A 19,543-nucleotide genomic window follows, 5' to 3' on the forward strand; every position below is an offset into this window, starting at 1 on the left:
CTCGATTAAAACTTTAATTCACCAATAATTCGCTTTAATTCATTAATAAATAATGTCCAGCAGGTGTTCTGACAGTCAACCTTTATCAAAGAAATTCTAAGGTATTTTATTTTGAAGGTCACCACACGTTGTTTACCTGAAGGATTTAAAGCGCTCTGTTGGATTTAAAGAAATCAATTCTAAACAGCGCCACAAAGCGACACGAGGCGAAATCTACACTCTGATTATAGTTACAAAACTGAGTCACAGTTATAATGCCTTTATTATTTTTTCGGAAGAGGGCTAATTAATAGCAAATTAACTGTACATTATATTTTTGTCTTTTTATCTTTTGCATTCTTCACCAAATAACCTTTCATGTTCATCTTTATATAATCTTCAATAAAGCCATATTTAAAATTATATTCACATTTCTTGACTGTATGGTATAAGGCAAGGCAGGGGAAGGCAAGTTTATTTATATAGCACAATTGAACAACAAGGTGATTCAAAGTGCTTTACAGAGACATTGAAAAACAAATAAAAAAGCATGATTTAAAATTGATTAAAAAAACAATAGATAAAATCAGAACAGTAGATAAAATCAGTAGTTAAAATATAAGTTTTGAAATTTAAGCTTAAAAGTGTGGATTTGGTGCTTTATTCAAATGCAGCTGAGAACAGGTGAGTCTTCAACCTGGATTTAAATAAACGGAGTGTTTCAGCTGATCTGAGGCTTTCTGGGAGTTTGTTCCAGATATAAGGAGCATAAAAGCTGAATGCAGCTTCTCCGTGTCTGGTTCTGACTCTGGGAACTGATAAAAGACCAGATCCAGATGACCTGAGGGATCTGGAAGGTTCATACTGGGTCAGGAGGTCACTGAGGTATTTTGGTCCTAAACCATTCAGAGCTTTATAGACCGGCATCAGAACTCTAGTTTAGGTCTGCGTCCATCACTACACCCAAATTTCTCACCTGGTTTGTATAAAGGTACAGTTTAACTGCGTCCACTCCATCCAGGCCTTACGACTTTGTATGGAACTTTTATTTAAAGAAAACAAAGCAAATAAATAAATAAATGTTACAACATTATAAAATAGTCTGACAAAAGTAATGATCTTTGTTGTTACTATAAAACAACACGTACTACCAAAATTGATATCATAAACACACTGAAAGCTCTCTGACACACAGAGAGAGAATTTATTCAGGACCTTCTCTCTTTGCCTGTTTATATATAGGTAGTCACTAATATTCTGCTTCCAAAGACTGAAAAGAAAATATGCAGACATGTAAGGCATGTACAGGCCAGCTAGGATTAGATGGTGACTTACAGAGTACACACTCCAGATTTCAGCAAGAGAAAATAAAGACACAATAAGCCAGGTTCTCGACCATAACTTTCCTAATGAGGCAGAGGACATAGGTCAGAATAGCGATATGCATGATCCAGTTTCTGAGAAGGACAACGGTATAGAGCATCAATCAGAAGACACAGACACATGTGATGAGTCTGAGGAGGAAGTCTCAGGTGCTCAAGCTGCTCCCACCCCTCGTGAAATGTGCAAATCCTTAAGCGATAAAGTGTCTTAGAGCTCAGTATATATATAGCTTCTATTTTGGCTTCCCTTCATTGGCTTCCTGTTAAATCCAGAATTGAATCCAAACTCCTGCTCCTCACATACAAGGTCTTAAATAATCAGGCCCGGTGTTATCTTAATGACCTTGTAGTACCATATCACCCCATTTGTGCCCTTCACTCTCGCACTACAGGCCTACTTGTTGTTCCCAGAGTGTTTAAAAGTAGAATGGGAGGGAGAGCCTTCAGTTTTCAGGCCCCTCTTCTGTGGAACCAGCTTCCAGCTTGGATTCAGGAGTTAGAGCCCCTCTCTAGCTATAACACTAAGTGCAATAATCTTTTCTGGCATCGTTGTATTTTTACTCAGTTGTATATAGCATTCGTATTCTATTTTTATCTTATTGTATATTTTTATTCTATTTTATTCTACTGTATATAGTATATTATTTTATTCTATTCTGTACAGCTGTGTATTGTATTTATTCTTATTGTATTCTAATTTTTGCGTCATAACTTTTGCACTGTCCACTTCCTGCTGTGACAAAACAAATTTCCCACGTGTGGGACTAATAAAGGTTATCTTATCTTATCTTATCTTATCTTATCTTATCTTATCTTATCTTATCTTATCTTATCTTAAGATCAGGCTTAAAACTTCCCACCCCTTGGTAAACCTGGTTCTGCTGGAGGTTTCTTTCTGTTAAAAGGGAGTTTTTCCTCGCCACTGTCGCCAAAGTGCTTGCTCATAATGGGTCATGTGACTCTTAGGTTTTCTCTGTATTCTTCGCATTATTGTAGGGTCTTTACCTTATAAAGCTTCTCGAGTTAATTGTTGTTGCACAAAGGAGTATTAGGGCCACGTTAAAAAAAATATTATGGGTCACATTGAAAATAAAGTTGCAGTTTTGAGATTCAAATCGTAATTCACTTTAGAAAAAAAAGTCAAAATCTGGAGATTACAGTTGTTTTGAGACAAACTGCAATGGTTGCTCTACCCTCTGAGTTAGTGAAGTTGTGCTTCAGAATCAGTTTTAGTAACAAGGCAGGAAACGGTTTCTCTTTTAGCACATAAACACAGTGTGGCAATCAGCATCAGGGCCTTGAGAAGAAGGAAGGAAGTAGCGTACAAATATTTCTTTACTGTACTTGAGTACTTATTTTTCTGACGTTTTACTTTCTACTCCTTACATTTTCAAAACAGACTCGTCAATTTAGGTTTAACACCTTTAAGGGTGAGTTATTATTTTGTCACTGCAGGCCTCAAATCAAACCGCTTTGAGGTTAAACAGTAAAAGCTTTATGCTGAGAAATGTGTGATATTATACCAAACTCCTCGCCTTCATCTGTTTGAAGTTTCTCACTCAGAACATCCTTAAAAGCAGCTACAACAGATGCTGCTGCCTTGGTTTGAAGACATCTGACCCATGCATACTTAGAAAATCCATCTATACATGGCAGTAATATCTTACATTATCATTATCTGCACAATATTCACCCATATCAGCCAAATCAGCCTCAAACTGTTTGTCGAGTCCACTAATCAAAACTCTGTTTCTGGGAAAATGTCTTCTTGCTGGTTTATGAATTGTGTAAGTATCTTCCCAACAAAGACCTCTCTAGCTTAACAGGCAACACTGAGTTGTATTTTATATTTTTTATTATTTCAACAACTTTACAGGACAAATTTACATGCAGGACAGAGACATTTCTGCCTCTGTCACTCAAAAAGTGTACAATATATTTGTTTTAACTTTTAATCATAATAACACAGAAATAAACTTTTTACAACGAATCATCCATCAGTAAAAATCAATTCCAATACAACATATTCAACATTCATATAAAAAAAAAATTCCAACTCTTTTTTCTGAAGCATGACAAATATTTCCAGCTGTTTGTCTCCACTCTGCACTTTAGTCTTTCTTCCTGTCATGTCTGTGTTTGTCCACCAGGTGTCTCCCAAATCAGAAGCATCAGATTTGTGGAGACGCTCTGCCTGCCAGACACAGCTCAGGCCTGTATCATTTAGTTTTGATATTTACATGTATAAATGATCAAATGTGAATAGATTTTCATACGAAAAAGGACATTAAATGTCATCACTTTACATACAATAATGATAATCTAATATCAAAAACCTTGAGGATTCAATGTTTTGTTACATTTTAAAAGTTCAAAGCTCAAAGACATTAAGTTTACAGTCATATATGATCAAGAAAATCAACAATCTTCACATTTCAGAAACTGGAACCAGCTTTAAATGTGACTAAAATAATGATAAAACAATCAATTCTCTAATCATTGACTAACTGATAAATCACTGCAGCTCCAATATATTGTTGCATTTGACAACCCACTACAGCAACTACAGAATAAAAGCACTAACCAGACTGATGACAGATTTCAAACATGCTGAATATGAAGAGTAGTATCATTTAAACTCACATGATTATCAGCCATAAGAACAAATTCAGATTTATATTGATGTAAGGTATATAAATGTAAGTACAGTTTGAATCAGTGCAATATTATTTTCACACATCAATGGACCACTGAACTTCTCAGCTTCTAAAATGTAAAGCCTCATTTAGAAACTACACAAGTACATATAATGGTCAGGGATCAACATGAACCTGTCTTCTCTATTTGACTTTAATCAACTCTGCAGTGGCTCCATCTCCATAAAGGTAAAGTCCAGCATAGAGCGGCTGAGTGAATGTGGTCTGGACTCTGTGGAGGAGAGTCATGGTTTCAGAGACGCTGTAGAAAGACAGAATACCTGCTCTGTGATCCAGGTACACTCCTACTCTGGAGGACCGAGGACCTGAGAGGACAGTTTGGACAAAGTTGTGCCAAAATCTATAACCGTTTGTGTACCAATATAATGACCAAGACTTGTCATTGTATCCAAAACCACATTCTTTGTCCCTCCCTGCTCTGCTGATATTCTTGTATGAGACTGCAACACCAACTCCTCTCCCTCTCCACTCCACCTCCCAGTAACAACGTCCAGTCAGACTCTCTCTACTCAGGACCTCTTCCCATCCAGTGAATCTGTCTGGATGATCAGAATAAGACTGTTCTTGTTTCATCAATGTTACTTTTCTGTTCCCCTCAGATAATAACAGACGTCTGTGAGTTGTGTTTGGATCCAGTGTGATTTCACGTGAATATTTTAAGAATCCAGCTCTGGTCTTTGGCTCTGGTGGTGACAGTAAAACATCCTCTTCAGTGACTGTCAGTGAGATGTTTGTCCATTCCTCTCTCAGAATGTCCTGTAGTTTATCTCTGGTCTCTGACACAGCTGCTGTCACATCCTCAAAGTAGCTCAGAGGACGAATATTGATGCTGGATGAGTGTGTAGACTCACTGAGTGCTGACAGTGAGGGGTAGTTGTGTAGAAACTGGTTGTGATCCTCTGTGTGTGAGAGCTGCTCCAGCTCGCCGTCTTTCCTCTTCAGCTCAGCGATCTCCTGCTCCAGCTTCTCCTGAAGCTCTTTGACTCGACTCACTTCAGTTTCCTGCTGGGATCTGACCTGCTGCTTCACATCAGAGCTTCTTTTCTGGAGGAGACGGATCAGCTCAGTGAACATCTTCTCACTGTCCTCCACTGCTTTATCAGCAGAGCCATTGATGGCCTCCACCTCCTGTTGAAGCAGCTTCACATCTTTCTCTCGCTCCTGGATTCTCTGCTGGATGTTTAGTCGTCTCACCTCGAGCTCCTTCTGCTTCTCAGTCCTTTCTGCTGCAGCTGGGACTGTTTCATGGCCTTTATGTTCATCCATCAAGCAGAGATAACAGATACTCTGCTGATCAGTACGACAGAAAATCTTCATCACCTCATCATGATGAGAGCAGATGTTGTCCTGGAGCTTCTTGGAGGGGGCCACCAGCTTGTGTTTCTTTAATGGAGCTGCATCATAGTGAGGTTGGAGGTGTTTCTCACAGTAAGAGGCTGGACAAGATAAACAGGACTTGATGGCTTTCAGTTTCAACCCAGTGCAGACATCACAGGCCACATCTTCAGGTCCAGCATAGCAGTGATCAGCTGGAGCAGCTTGGAGTCCAGTCTTCTTCAGCTGCTCCACTAAATCTGCTAACATGGTGTTTTTCTCCAGGACAGGCCTCGGTGTGAAAGTCTTCCTGCACTGAGGGCAGCTGTGGATTCCCTTCCTGTCCTCTTCATCAAAGTGGGATTTAATACAGTTCCTGCAGTAGCTGTGTCCACAGGTTGTAGTCACCGGATTTATCAGTAGATCCAAACAGATGGAACAAGAGAAGGTTTCTCGGTCCAGCTGAACTCCTTTCTGCGCCATTTCTCCTCTCAGTGTCAGTGACTGTGTGAGTTTATCTTCATAATAACTGAAACTCGTCTGAGCTCTGATCTCAAAAACCTGTATTTCTGCAGTGAATGGAGCCTGTCAGCTCTTACATGTCACCACATGTTGGTTACACCCATCTTCAAAGTGTAGATCTGAAGGGGAGGGAACGAGGAAACATTTGGAGAGAGAGGAGTTCCTGTGTTTAAGCAGGAAAAAGAGGATTTTCAGGCTGTGCTTCATTCCAGGAAGAGGAGCAGTTTGAGAGTGATACTGTCTTTTTAACCCAGGGGTCGGCAACCTTTCTGATGATGAGTGCCATCTAAAATTCCCTCACAAGTCAACGTGCCATATGATTGCAAGAGCAATAAATTTAATAGACTTAGAGACTTGGACTTAGAGCTTTTTATTGTCGTTGTGCAGTTTCTTGCACAGCAAAATTGGGCAGCTGGACCACAAATGTGCAAAAGTAAGAAGAAGAGAAACCAATATGCAACAAGGGGGGGGGGGGGGGGGGGGATAAATAAATTAAATAAAATAAAAAGCATATATGAGAGTGACACTTTATACATAGTGTATGTGCAAGAAACATTGAAACAGAAACAGAAACATAAATAAAATGTCCATTATATAATAAATAAAAAAGTATGGAGAGGCCATGGTCATTTTGCGTGGAGATGGTACTTCTACCAGAATATTTCACGGGACTGAAAAATATTGCACACACCAAGCATATTGCACATGGGCCAAACATATTCCACAGAACATGGAAATACTGAGATATTGCACATAGATGATCAACATCAGTGTCAGAGTGGATGTGTTGGGGAAGTCTGTACACACTCTTAGTTTGCATTAAGAGTTCTGAGAGCCCACGGGAAGAAGCTGTTCTTTAGTCTGTTGGTTTTGCACCTGATTGATCTGAGCCCTTTTCCAGAGGGCAGGATGTTGAAGAGGTGGTGGTTAGGATGGAGGTGGTCCTTTATAATTGCCCTGGCTCTGGAGAGACATCTTGAGCTGGCAATTAAGTCCAGGGAGGGGAGTGGACAGCCGATCACCTTCTCTGCAGTTCTGATGACCCTCTGTAGTCTCTTCTTGTCAGCTGTTGTGCAACCAGCATACCACACAGGGATGGCGTGCACCAGCACACTCTTGATATTGGCACGGTAGAAGGACACTAGGAGTTCAGTCTGCAGCCTGTTCCATCTCAGAACCCTCAAGAAATGGAGGCGCTGCTGGGCTTTCTTTACTAGGGCTGATGTGTTTGTGGACCAAGATAGGTCCTCAGATATGTGGGTGCTGTAAGGGTGTGTTTTAACTGATGAAACGGTGCCATACTCAGGCTCGGACATCTGATTGCTGCCTTTTACAAGCTTTATTGCACAAGTATAAGCTAACACCACTACAGTAACTGTGCCTTTACAGAAGCGAGGTAATCAACTGAAAGACACTAAATAAAACAACCATACAAGAGTAATAAAGCAACCCTATTAATGACAGTACAGTTTGGTAATAGTCATGTTTATAACTTTAACACGTTTTTAATCAACACAGAAAGTCACCAGATTTGATCCCCACACCAAAGAGTCCACAGTATGTAAGTATTTCTCGGGTAGTCAGGGGGACGAACCACATCCCTCTAGCTACTTTACTGGCAGTAACACCACCAGCCTCCTTACGTACCTGTGGAGAATGGTGGAATGACCTTCAATTATGTCTGCATGAACTGCTCTTGAAGCCATACAACTAAAAACTACACCCCAGACTTTTTTCTTCACTCGTCGCCTTACTGAGTCTCTGACAAAATACGGACCAAACAGGTCCAAAGTAGTGTATACTCGAAAGGGGCTGCTGGTGTAATGCATACAAGAGGAAGATCACTAATCACCTGAGTGCATAACTTGGCCCTATACTTTCTGCAACTTGTGCACGAATCAATCACCTTCCATACAATCCTGGAACCTCGATTTATCCAGCCTCTTTGCCTCATTCGAAGAAGGGTGGCAGAAACACCTTCATGGTTGCTCAGCCATTGCCAGTGCCTGTTCTGGCCCCGAGGGTGAGGGCAGCCGTGACTCAGCTTTCTCCTGCACCCGTACCTACTCCTCAGGTGGGACTGGCTGGTCTGCCATATCACCAGTGCCAGTCCCTGAGGCGTGGGCAGCCAGTACACAGCCTACCTCTGCACCCGTACCTACTCCTCGGGTGGGAGCAGCTCATGTCTGGAGGAAGCCTGCACCCGTTCCCATGTCCACTGTAAGCGTAAGCAAGTCTGTCCAGCCATCTTCTTCGTGTTCAGAAAGCTCAGAAGTGTTAGCTCAGCCTCTGTCACAATTGCCATCGCTACAATAGCCCCTACAATATGTATTACAGTCCCTTGCTCAGTCATTAGCCCAGTTCTTAGCTCAGGCATCAGCTTTCCCACCACTTCATACTCCAGTACAGCACCCGCTAGCTCCGTCTCCTGTGTCCCCGCTAGCACAGTCGTTAACTCCGCCACTAGTTCCATTTTCACCTCAACCATCACTTCAGTCTCCCTCAGCCCAGTCTGCCGCTACGTCTCCCTCAGCCCAGTCATCAACTCAACCACCAACTCCACTCTCACCGCAACCACCACTACAGCCACTAGTTCAGTGTCCAGTGTCACCTGCAGTGCAGTCCCCAGCTCAACTGCCTTTTGTTCTCTCTCCTGCCCAGGTGCCACTAGCTCAGTCTCCTAAACCTCCATTGCAGTCTTCAGTTCAATCCGCTGTGCCAGTTCAGTCTTCAGTTCAGTCCCCTAGTCTGTTGCACACTCTCCCACCTGGTCGGCTACACATTCAGCCAGGGGTCCCAATACCCTCTGGCCCTGCATCTGCTCCTGCTGGAAGCTCGGGTGAGCCCGGCCAGCACTTCCTCGTCTCCGCCGGGGGGTCTGGAGAGCCCGGCTAGCACTTTTTCGTCTCGCTGGGGGTTCTGTTGAGCCCGGCCAGCAACCTGTCTCCGCTGGTCTGGTCCAGCCTCCGAGTCTTCGTCCTTGCCAGCAGCATCGCCGTCTACAGCATCCGCAGCCGTCACGCTGCCGTCAAGTTCAGCCCCTGTGTCGTCTTCCTCATCTTCGGCTTCTGCCTCGCCTGGTCCAGCCTGTGCCTCACCTGGTGCTGCGGAGGCCACGCAGCCTCAACATCGTCGGTCATCTGCCAGGCCACTTGTTGGGCATCGTCGCCACTGTGGACGACCTCCTGAACGCTGCCACTGCCTTCCGTGTGGCCGGTTATCGGAACTGTTTGCCCGCCGCCTTAGTTGCTGTCCGCACGGTCGGCCCCCGGAACTGTTTTCCCACTGCTGCCATTGCCATCCGCAGGATCAGCCCCTGGAACTGTTTCCCTGTTACCGCAGTTGCCGTCTGCACGATCGGCCCCCTGAATTAGTTGTAAACTGTTCTCTGTGTGCCAGTGCTTTCTTTTTTTGTGCACGTTTTGTTTTTGCCCTCTTTGTGCTCCTGTTTTTTGTTCCATTCCAAGCCCTCCATCCTGGACCCCCCTGCCCGCCCTGGTTGTTTTGGGACTGTTTTTGTTTTTCCTGTTGGGCTGTCTGGAGCCAGCCCTTACGGAGGGGGTACTGTCACGGTCCTGGGTCGGACCCAGTGTTTTGAGTTTCTTGTGTCTCGGAGTTTTTGTATTATAATGTGAGTTCTTTGTTGCCCCAGTTTATTCTATAGTCTAGCGTCTTAGTTTGGCTTTCTTGTTTTCTGTTTAGTAGCTGCCCTCTGTGTCTCTTTGTTGTGTTTCTTAGTTGCTCTGTCTCCCCTAGTCGAGTCTGCGTCTGTGCTACTTCCTGTTTTACTTTGAAGGTCTGTGTCTCATGTGAGTGTATCCTATTTTTCTTCCTTGTCTCGTCAGTTCTGATTTCCCCCAGTTGTGCTCTCCTTCTGTGTCTCATTGTTGTCATGGTTCTGGGTCAGTGTTGACCCAGCATTTTGAGTTTCTTATATTTTGGTTTTATTTTTGCATTATGGATTATTTTCTGATGTTCCGGTGCTTTGTTTATTATTATTATTATTATTATTATTATTATTATTATTATTATAGATCTGTTTCAGTTATTCTTGGTGAGGGATTAGCTCTTAGGTTGTGTCTCGTGCACACAGCCGAAACATGACAGGTTAGCCTGTAAGACTTTGAAGGCAGTTGATAGGTACAGACAGTACAAGTAGAATGTGGCTCAGGCAGTGGCTCACAGTTTGGAAAGCCATGGAAAAAGTCTTTCAGATTCGAAGAGATTCTGGCAAACCATCAGGCAACTAAGGATGAGAAAATGGTGCTCTACCTGCACTGTGTATAGTGTGGGTGAAGTGCTACTGACTTCGACTAAGAACATTGTCGTGCTGTGAAATGAAACTGGTAAGTCTCCCATAGAACAAGTAGAGTCTGGGAATGAGGGGGATAGCTCATCTAACTGCAGGGGTGAGGTCACCCTTAAACACCTCTGTGAAATGCACTACACACAGGGACACACACACACAGGTCTTTGTCTCCAGAAGCCACATTTATTTATAGCGTCCTGTGTTATGACCGGCCACAGTCTGACAGCTGTCGGTCTCAGCTGATTTCCCGCTCCTCCTCTCCTCTCCCGTCTCACTATAAAAGGGAAGGAAACCATCATCAGTCCAAAACGCCATCAGCTGTTCTGACCTGTGTCTGCAGCACCGCCCGGTTGAGCTCACCGCACCACTCCTACCCTGCAGCCGCGCCCGGGACCACACCTCCGCCACACACCCCCACCGCCCGACTGAGGCTGGGGAGCTGTCGGCCCCCCTTACCTGCTGGGACAAAACGGCCCCCAGCCCCCTGTTTGAGGCGTCAGTCTGCAGAACAATAGGGAGGGAAAAGTTAGGAGTGTGAAGCAGCGGCTCCCCACAGAGAGATTATTTAACTGCACAAACGCCACCTGGCACGGCCCCGTCCACTGAACAAGATCCGGAGCACCCTTTCGGGTGAGATCGGTCAAGGGGCTGGTCAGCTGCGCAAACCCCGGCACGAAACGGCGGTAGTAACCTGCGAGCCCCAGAAACCGTCTCACCTCCTTTTTAGTCTTGGGGCGCGGGCAGGATGCGATAGCTGCCGTCTTCTCCACCTGTGGATGCACCTGCCCGCCCCCCAAGTGGTACCCCAGATACTGCACCTCCCTCCGTCCAACCGCACACTTCTTCGGGTTAGCCGTGAGCCCCGCCCTCCTCAGGGACTCCAGGACCGCGGTCACCCGCTGCACATGCTCCGCCCAGGTGTCGCTGTGGATGATCACGTCATCCAGATAGGCGGCAGCATATGCAGCGTGTGGACGCAGCAGCCGGTCCATGAGGCGCTGAAAGGTGGCAGGGGCTCCGAACAAGCTGAACGGAAGCGTAACGAATTGGTACAAACCGTACGGAGTGGAGAAGGTCGTTTTTTCCTTGAACTCGGCAGACAAGGGAATCTGCCAGTAGCCCTTGGTTAAATCCAGTGTCGTGAAAAAACGGGCCATGCCCAACCGATCCAGGAGTTCGTCGACCCGGGGCATGGGATAAGCATCAAAGCGTGACACTTCATTCACCTTGCGATAGTCGACACAGAACCGTATAGACCCATCCTTCTTCACCACAAGAACGATGGGGCTACACCAGGCGCTGTGCGACTCTTCTATCACTCCCATTTTCAGCATTTCAGCCAATTCCATCTGAACAATTTGCTGTTTATGCTCAGGAACGTGAACGCGCTGTCACACCAGGCGTTTCAAAATGGTGCTCAATGAGAGACGTTCGGCTGGGCAGGGGGGAGAACACATCAGCAAAACGCTGTTGTAACGCGACAACGTCCGCTCTCTGGGCCTGTGTGAGATGGTCATCACAAGGGAGGGAGGCGGGGATGATGGAATTTGGTACCTCCGGCCCCAACTCATCTCTCTCCTTAACCAGGCTTACCAGAGAAGCGGTTTCAACCTCTCTCCACCCTTTAAGGAGATTGAAGTGATAAATCTGCGTGGCCCCTCCCCTGTCCGACCAAGCGACCTCATAGTCAACGTCCCCGACTCGCCATGTGACCACAAAGGGTCCTTGCCACTTGGCGAGCAACTTTGAGCTAGAAGAAGGGAGTAATACAAGCACTTTTTCTCCTGGTGAAAATTGCCTGAGTCTAGCCCCTCTGTCGTACAGGCGTTGCTGACGCTGCTGAGCCTGGAGCAAATTCTCCTGTGACAACCTCCCCAAAGTGTGGAGTTTCGCTCTCAGGTCCAACACGTACTGAATCTCATTCTTGGCGGGGCTCGGACCGTCCTCCCAGCTTTCTTTAATCAGGTCGAGCACCCCACGCGGCTTCCTGCCGAACAGCAGTTCAAAGGGAGAAAATCCCGTGGAGGCCTGGGGCACCTCCCGCACTGCAAATAACAGAGGGTCTAGCCAGCGATCCCAATTGCGTTCATCTTCTGTAATGAACTTACGAATCATGGACTTTAAAGTCTTATTCAGCCGCTCCACCAGCCCGTCCTTCTGAGGGTGGTAGACGCTGGTCCGAATAGATTTAATGCCGAGTAATTCGTACAGTTCCTGCAGTGTACGAGACATGAACGACGTGCCCTGGTCAGTCAGTATCTCTTTCAGGATTCCGACTCAGGAGATGACCTGAAACAGTGCCTGCGCCACACTCTTTGCAGAGATGTTGTGCAGCGGGACTGCTTCCGGGTACCGCGTTGCATAATCCACCAGGACTAATACAAAGCAGTAGCCGCGTGCACTCCGATGAAACGGCCCGATGAGGTCCATACCAATGCGCTCAAACGGGACCTCTACGAGTGGAGCGGGCGCAAAGGCGTTGGTATGGCCGGCTGATTAACAAGTTGGCAGTCCGGGCAGGACGCGCACCAGCGGCGCACATCCGCTTGGATGCCCGGCCAATAAAATCGGGCCGTTATTCGCTCCAGAGTTTTTTCGTATCCCATATGCCCTGCCATGGGGTTATAATGAGCCGCTTGTAAAATCATTTCTCGGCGGCCCTGCGGCACCAACAGCTGGGTGTGAGTCTCCTCCGTGCGAGTGTCACGACTCACTCGATATAGCCTATCTTTTAATAAAATGAAGCGCGGGTAGGTCCGCACGGCTTCAGGGCGCACCACGTGACCATCAATCTCAATCACCTGGTCAAAGGCTGAGCGTAGGGCGTCATCACGAGACTGCTCCAGTGGGAAATCACTCGTGGGGGAAATTTCCGGAGCCGGCGGGGCCTCCCATGAAGGACCCGCCGTCTCCCCCTCCCCGGAGTCAGTGTCGGACGACCCCGCGTCACCGCTGAGCGCCGCGCAGACACTACACGCTACTAACGGTCGTGATCGCATCCCCGCATACTGCCCTAACAGGTGATGAAACCCCGGCCAATTCGTTCCCAGAATTAGGGGATGCGACAGGCGCGGGCTAACCGCAGCCGTTACTCTATGCGTTTTGCCCTTATACTTTAATAACAGCGGAACTATGGGATACCTGTGAACATCACCATGAACACACTTCACCTCCACCCATTCTGCCTCCAGCAATGCCCCGGGGTGAACCAAGCCTTGGTGCACGAGGGTCTGCGTGCAGCCCGTGTCCACCAAAGCATGGCGTATACCCCCTCGAGTCCTTACCGGAATGCTGTACGTTCCTCCTGGACCGGGAGAGGGTGCTAGGGCACCGGTGACGCGGAACACCTGCCCCACTTCCATCAGAGGACAGTCCCTCCTCAGGTGTCCCGGTTGCCCGCAGTTCTAGCACTCCTGCCCCAGCGTCTGTGCTGCTCTCCGTGGCTCAGGGGCGGCACCGCTCATTTCGGATCCCTGGGAAGGCACAAACGAAGCAAACGGATTAGTGGGGCTCAGCGCCAGTGCCTGCTCTGCCTTCCCTGGCGCAGGTACCCGGCGCCTCGGTGCCGGCACTGGGGCTTGTTTGCTCGGTCTCCGGCCGCCGTCCCCGGGCTCCCCCGCTCTAGCGGCAAGGTGGTCCTCCGCCAACGTTACTGCGACCTCCAGACTCACAGGACTGTGGCACCGGACCCATCTTGCCGTCTCCGCAGGCAATCCCTCCACGAACTGCTCCAGCACCACCTTGTCCACCAGCAGCTTCTCTCCCTCTGACGATCCCGGCTGCAGCCAGCGCACCGCTGCGTCGTGCAGCTTCCGGGCCCAAGCAAACGGCCGATCCTCCGCGGCCAGCCGACAGGCCCGGAACCGCCGGCGATGAGCCTCAGGGGTGAGTCCCATCCTGTCCACCACCGCCCGGCTCACGTCCTGGAAGCTGCCCCTCGAGGTCGGCGGCAGACTCAGGGCCGCCGTCTGAGCCTCCCCCGACAGCAGAGGAAGCAAACGCGGAGCCCACTCCACCTGCGGCCACTGGCAGGCCTCCGCCGTGACAAGAAAAATCTCCAGGAAAACCTGGGGGTCATCCCCGTCACCCATCCGGGGCATCGCCACCGACAGCGGGGGGGGGTGGGGGGGGGGGGGGGGCTTCGGCGGAGCAGCGGCCCCAACCAGCTGCTCCAGAACCTGGGTCTGCCGGTCCACCTGCTCCTGCAGCTTAGCCAAGTGAGCACGCTGGGCCGCCGCCTGGTCCTGGCTCATCTTCGCCACCCCCGCCAGCATCTGCACCAGGAAGTGCAAAGGCTGGGCGGGCGGCGCAGCCTGTGGGTCAGACATCCCCACGCCAGCTGGGTTTGGGCACCACTTGTGAAATGCACTACACACAGGGACACACACGCACAGGTCTTTGTCTCCAGATGTCACATTTATTTATAGCGTCCTGTGTTATGACCGGCCACAGTCTGACAGCTGTCGGTCTCAGCTGATTTCCCGCTCCTCCGCTCCTCTCCCGTCTCACTATAAAAGGGAAGGAAACCATCATCAGTCCAAAACGCCATCAGCTGTTCTGACCTGTGTCTGCAGCACCGCCCCGTTGAGCTCACCGCACCACTCCTCCCCTGCAGCCGCGCCCGGGACCACACCTCCGCCACAACCTCCTTGGTGGCAGGGCCCCTGGGGACGATAAAGTTTGCCCTGAGTCCCTGAAGGCTCTGGACATTATAGGGCTGTCTTGGTTGACACGCCTCTACATTGTTGCATGAAGATCAGGTGCAATACCTCTGGATTAGCAGACCTGAGTGGTGGTTCCCATCTTTAAGATGTGGCACTGGAGGTTATGTTCCAACTATAGGGGGATCACACTCCTCAATCTCCCTGGAAAAGTCTATGCCACGGTGCTGGAAATGAGAGTCCATCCATTAGTCGAACCTCAGATACAGGAGGAACAATGAGTTTTTCGTCCTGGCCGTGGAACACGGGACCAGGTTCTTACCCTGACTTGGAGAAGGCATTTGATTGTGGCCCTCGAAGTGTCCTGTAGGAGGTGATTCAAGAGTGGTCTCTGGGCCATTGTTACGGGCCATTTGATCCTTATACAAGTTCCGGTGGGTGATAGATTCTCACAGGACTGCACTTTGTTACTGATTCTGTGTGTAATTTTAAAGGACAGGATTTATATGCATTTTCAAGTGGCTGAAGGTTTTAATTTGGGTAGTCTCAGAATCTCATTTCTGCTTTTCGCAATTGATGTGGTTCTGTTGTTCATCAGGTGATCTCCTAATGCTTGCACTAGAACAGTTCACAGCCAAGTGTGCAGTGGTGGGACTGAGAATCAGCACCTCCAAATCTCAGGCCATGGTATTCAGCCGGGGAAAAGAGTGGAGTGCTCACTTTGGGTCAGGGACGAGTCCCTGCTCTAAGTAGAGGAGTTTAAGTATCTCGGGGTCTTGTTCACGAGTGATGGGAGAAGATAGCTGGAGATCGACCGACAGATTGGTGCTGCGGCTGCAGTGATGCGGGTGCTGTACCAGTCTGTTGTGGTGAAGATGTAGCTAAGTGTAAAAGTGAAGCTCTCAATTTACTCACAATTATTTAATGTATTTCTATGACCATCGTGAGTTTTTCTTTCATTGACCGAAGGGTACCAACAATTTTGTCCACATTTAGGAGTACATATACACTAAGTTTATTGTTAATTAATAAGAAAACTCCAGATGATTCCATTCTGAGCTGAAGAAGCTTCTGATAGGTTAGTAGAGTTCATGTGAGTAAATTGGTGGCACACCTGTGGATGCATATAAGGCAAAACACAGAGCCTGTGTTTTGATATAAACCAAAACACCAGGAAAAGAATTGTGGAGCTCCATAAGTGTGGCTCAATTGTGAATACAATTTGGTGCCATTTACAATTAAGAAATACAGACAGTTTCTCTCTTTACTCTTAAAGTTAATAAATGTGAGGGGGACGTAAGGAAGATGGCAGCATAAACCTGCAGCTCCCGGTCAAAACTCAAAAGAGAACCAGAATTCGAATATTTCCACCGCTAAACCGTGTAATAAATGCCATGGAAGGTGGAAGAAGGTCAAAAAGACAAGGAAACATTAAGGATTTTGTGAAACAAGTGGAGCTGGTAAGAGGGGGCAACGCAGACATGTCCGAGAACAGCGTGCAAGGCGAGCAGATGGAAGGAGATGTAGCTAGCCACCCTCACGCAGACTTCCAGGACATCATTAAGGAAATTCACTCACTTAAAGCAGAGTTTAAAACCGAGTTTGCCACGTTTAAGAAAGACATCACACAAGAAATGAAGGACGAATTCGACAGCTTCAAGAAAGACATTAATACAAAGCTGGCAGAAACTGCAAACGAGCTAGCTAGCCATGAGACCAGACTCGAAGAAGCTGAGAAAAGACTGGAAGAGATGGAAAGGTGGAATTTGGTCGCAAAAGACGCTCTAATCCAGTCGCTTCAGCAACAACGGAATATTCAGACGAAACTGGCTGACTTGGAAGGCCGTAGCCGACGGAACAACATTCGCATTTTTGGCCTAAAAGAGGGCTCTGAAGGAAACTCTGTGCTGCAGTGTGTGGAGGACTTGTTGAGAGCTGAGCTTTCGCTCCCGCCGGATTCTGCTCTAAATATTCAGCGGGCGCACAGAGCTCTGGTGCCAAAACCCGGACCAGAAAAACCTCCGCGATCGGTGGTGGTTAATTTTCTTCAGTTCTCAACCAAGGAGATGGTGCTGAAGGCAGCGTGGAAGAAAAAGGTTGTACATCAGGATAAGCAGCTTTTCTTTGATCATGACTACGCTGCCGACGTGGTTCAAAAGAGGAAGGAATACGCTGGAATTAAGAAAGCCTTAAAAGAGAGAGGAATTCGCTTCCAGACGCCTCTGACCAGAATCAGGATCCACTGGGAGAGCGGCGCCAGGACATATGACAGTGGCCAGGCGGCGGCGGAGGAGCTAAGGAGGAGAGGAATACAGGTGGAGGTGCCGCAGCGGAGCGGGGAAAGCACGATGCTGGAGGAGCGACTGCAAAATGCATTGGGATGGCAGCGATCTAACACCGAGAACTTATAAGTGAGGATACAAACATTTGAATCCGGTGGAAATGACTGAACAGTAGAACTCTGAAACTAAAGGTTCATTACTCTGTTACTTTTCAAGGCAAGGTAGACCGGAAAGTGGTAGGTTTTCTTTTCTTTTTTTTTCTTTTTTCTTAAGGAACCTATGTTGGATCTCACGGGGGCCCCTAATCTGAAAGGGATATACCCCACGAACCACAGGGACGCTGTGGGTAAGAAATACGTATTTTCAGTTTCTCTTAAGTTTCTTGTTATCTTGTTCCAAGTTCTTAGAGTTAGTGTGGGATGCTATGATAGTGATAAGCCAAAAATAAAGCAAAACTTAACAGTGAAAAGATGAGGAATATAACGCTGGTGTCAATGAATGTCAATGGGATGAATAACCCAATTAAAAGAAGCAAAGTGATACTCAAAATGAGAAAGCTTAATGCCAATGTAATATATCTACAGGAAACACATTTGTCGCAGGAAGAGCATGATAAATTGAAGAAATTTGGGTACAGAAATTCTTACTATAGTACTTGCAAGAAAAGTCGTAAAAGGGGGGTAGCAATACTTATTAAAAATTCAGTTAATTTTGAATGTTCTAAAGAAATTCGGGACAGTGAGGGGAGATACATTATTGTAAGAGGTAAACTAGAAGGGGAGGCGGTGACACTAATCAATCTCTATATTCCCCCTGAGAGCAACCAACAAAATGTGAAGACTCTACTTACTACAGTCATGTCAGAATCTGAAGGGACTGTGCCGTGTGCAGGAGACTTTAATGTGGTATTCGACCATAGAATTGATACAACAAGCACAAATAGAAGCAAAAACAGCCTGGCGAGAATGGTTAATACATTTATGAAGGAGCATGGAATGGTAGATGTATGGAGGGAACACCACCCACTGGATAAGGAGTATACACACTACTCAAAGACTCACAACACTTACTCAAGAATTGACTATGTCTTAATGAACAGATGGGATCTACACAGAGTAACTGAATGCACAATTGGAGTGGCAGATATTGCTGATCACTGTGCCATTCATTTAAAGCTAAATCTAAATAGTAGGCGTAGAAATACCTGTTGGAGGTTAAATATGAGCTGTCTGAATAATAAAGAAACGAAAGACCAAATCAAGAAAGATATAAAGCAATACATAGAGGAAAACTCCACTGAAGAAATTAGCCCAACGGTGTTTTGGGATGCATTCAAAGCTGTGCTCAGAGGGAAGCTTATTGCTATAACTTCAAAACAACACCAAATGAGGAAGGCCCTGTACCTAAGCCAGGTGGAGGAATTGAAAAACACAGAAATATTATACCGAACAACTCGGAATGTTCAGCTCCAAGACAGAATTAAAACACTAATTCAGGAAATTGACAATATATTGACTGAAGAAGTGGAAAAAAAACTTAGATTTTTGAAACAGGATTATTATGAGAATGGCCCAAAGGAAGCTAGACTGATAGCACGGCGTCTTAGACAGCAGCAAGCTGTTAATACGATTCACAAGATTAGAGACCCATCTACAAATAACTTGCAGTATACCCAGGAAGCAATAGAAGAAACATTTAAGAAATATTACGAAAACTTGTATAAACAACCATGTTCCTCAAATAAAGATAAGAAAACTGCTTTTCTTAACTTCCTAGACTTACCACGTATTGGTACGCAGCAAAACAGCAAACTGACTGCCCCCATCAGTCATGAAGAAATATCTAGAGCAATTTCCAGTCTGAAAGCTAATAAATCACCGGGGGCCGATGGGTTCCCCTCAGAGTGGTACAAGAACTTTAAGGAGGAGTTGATACCAATGCTTCAATCATCATTCAATCATACCCTTGCGGAGGGTGTAACACCTCCCTCATGGAGAGAGGCGATTATCTCAGTAATCCCTAAAGAGGGAAAAGACACCGAATATTGTAACAACTACAGACCCATATCGGTTCTTAATGTGGACTACAAAATATACACATCTATAATCGCTAAGCGATATGGAGCAATTATGACAGACTTAATTAATGAAGACCAAACTGGCTTTATCTCAGGACGTAGAACTCAAGATAGTATAAGAAGGACCCTCCAAATAGTTAACTCGATACAAACAAAAAAGGGCAGTGCGGCCCTAGTAAGCCTGGATGCAGAGAAGGCTTTCGACAGTGTAGATTGGAACTTCCTATATGCCGTGCTTGAAAGGTTTGGTTTTAATGACGGTGCTGTGATGTGTATCAAATCTATTTACCAATCTCCTAC

At 46.6% G+C, this 19,543-nt stretch overlaps 1 protein-coding gene across 1 annotated transcript; it reads right to left on the bottom strand.

Annotated features, from left to right (window-relative positions):
- Positions 1-3,204: 3,204 nt before the first annotated feature.
- On the bottom strand, positions 3,205-5,939 carry LOC147334761 (tripartite motif-containing protein 16-like). The gene has a single exon (XM_086287409.1). The coding sequence runs from the start codon at positions 5,873-5,875 to the stop codon at positions 4,202-4,204; it is 1,674 nt and encodes a 557-aa protein (XP_086143535.1). The 5' UTR covers positions 5,876-5,939; the 3' UTR covers positions 3,205-4,201.
- Positions 5,940-19,543: the final 13,604 nt, after the last annotated feature.

Source organism: Aulonocara sp. 'chitande type north' Nkhata Bay, linkage group LG3 (genome assembly GCF_057382095.1).
Source record: "Aulonocara sp. 'chitande type north' Nkhata Bay isolate Kocher_YH1m ecotype deep benthic linkage group LG3, A_spYH_male_GT1.1, whole genome shotgun sequence".
Taxonomy (NCBI): domain Eukaryota; kingdom Metazoa; phylum Chordata; class Actinopteri; order Cichliformes; family Cichlidae; genus Aulonocara; species Aulonocara sp. 'chitande type north' Nkhata Bay.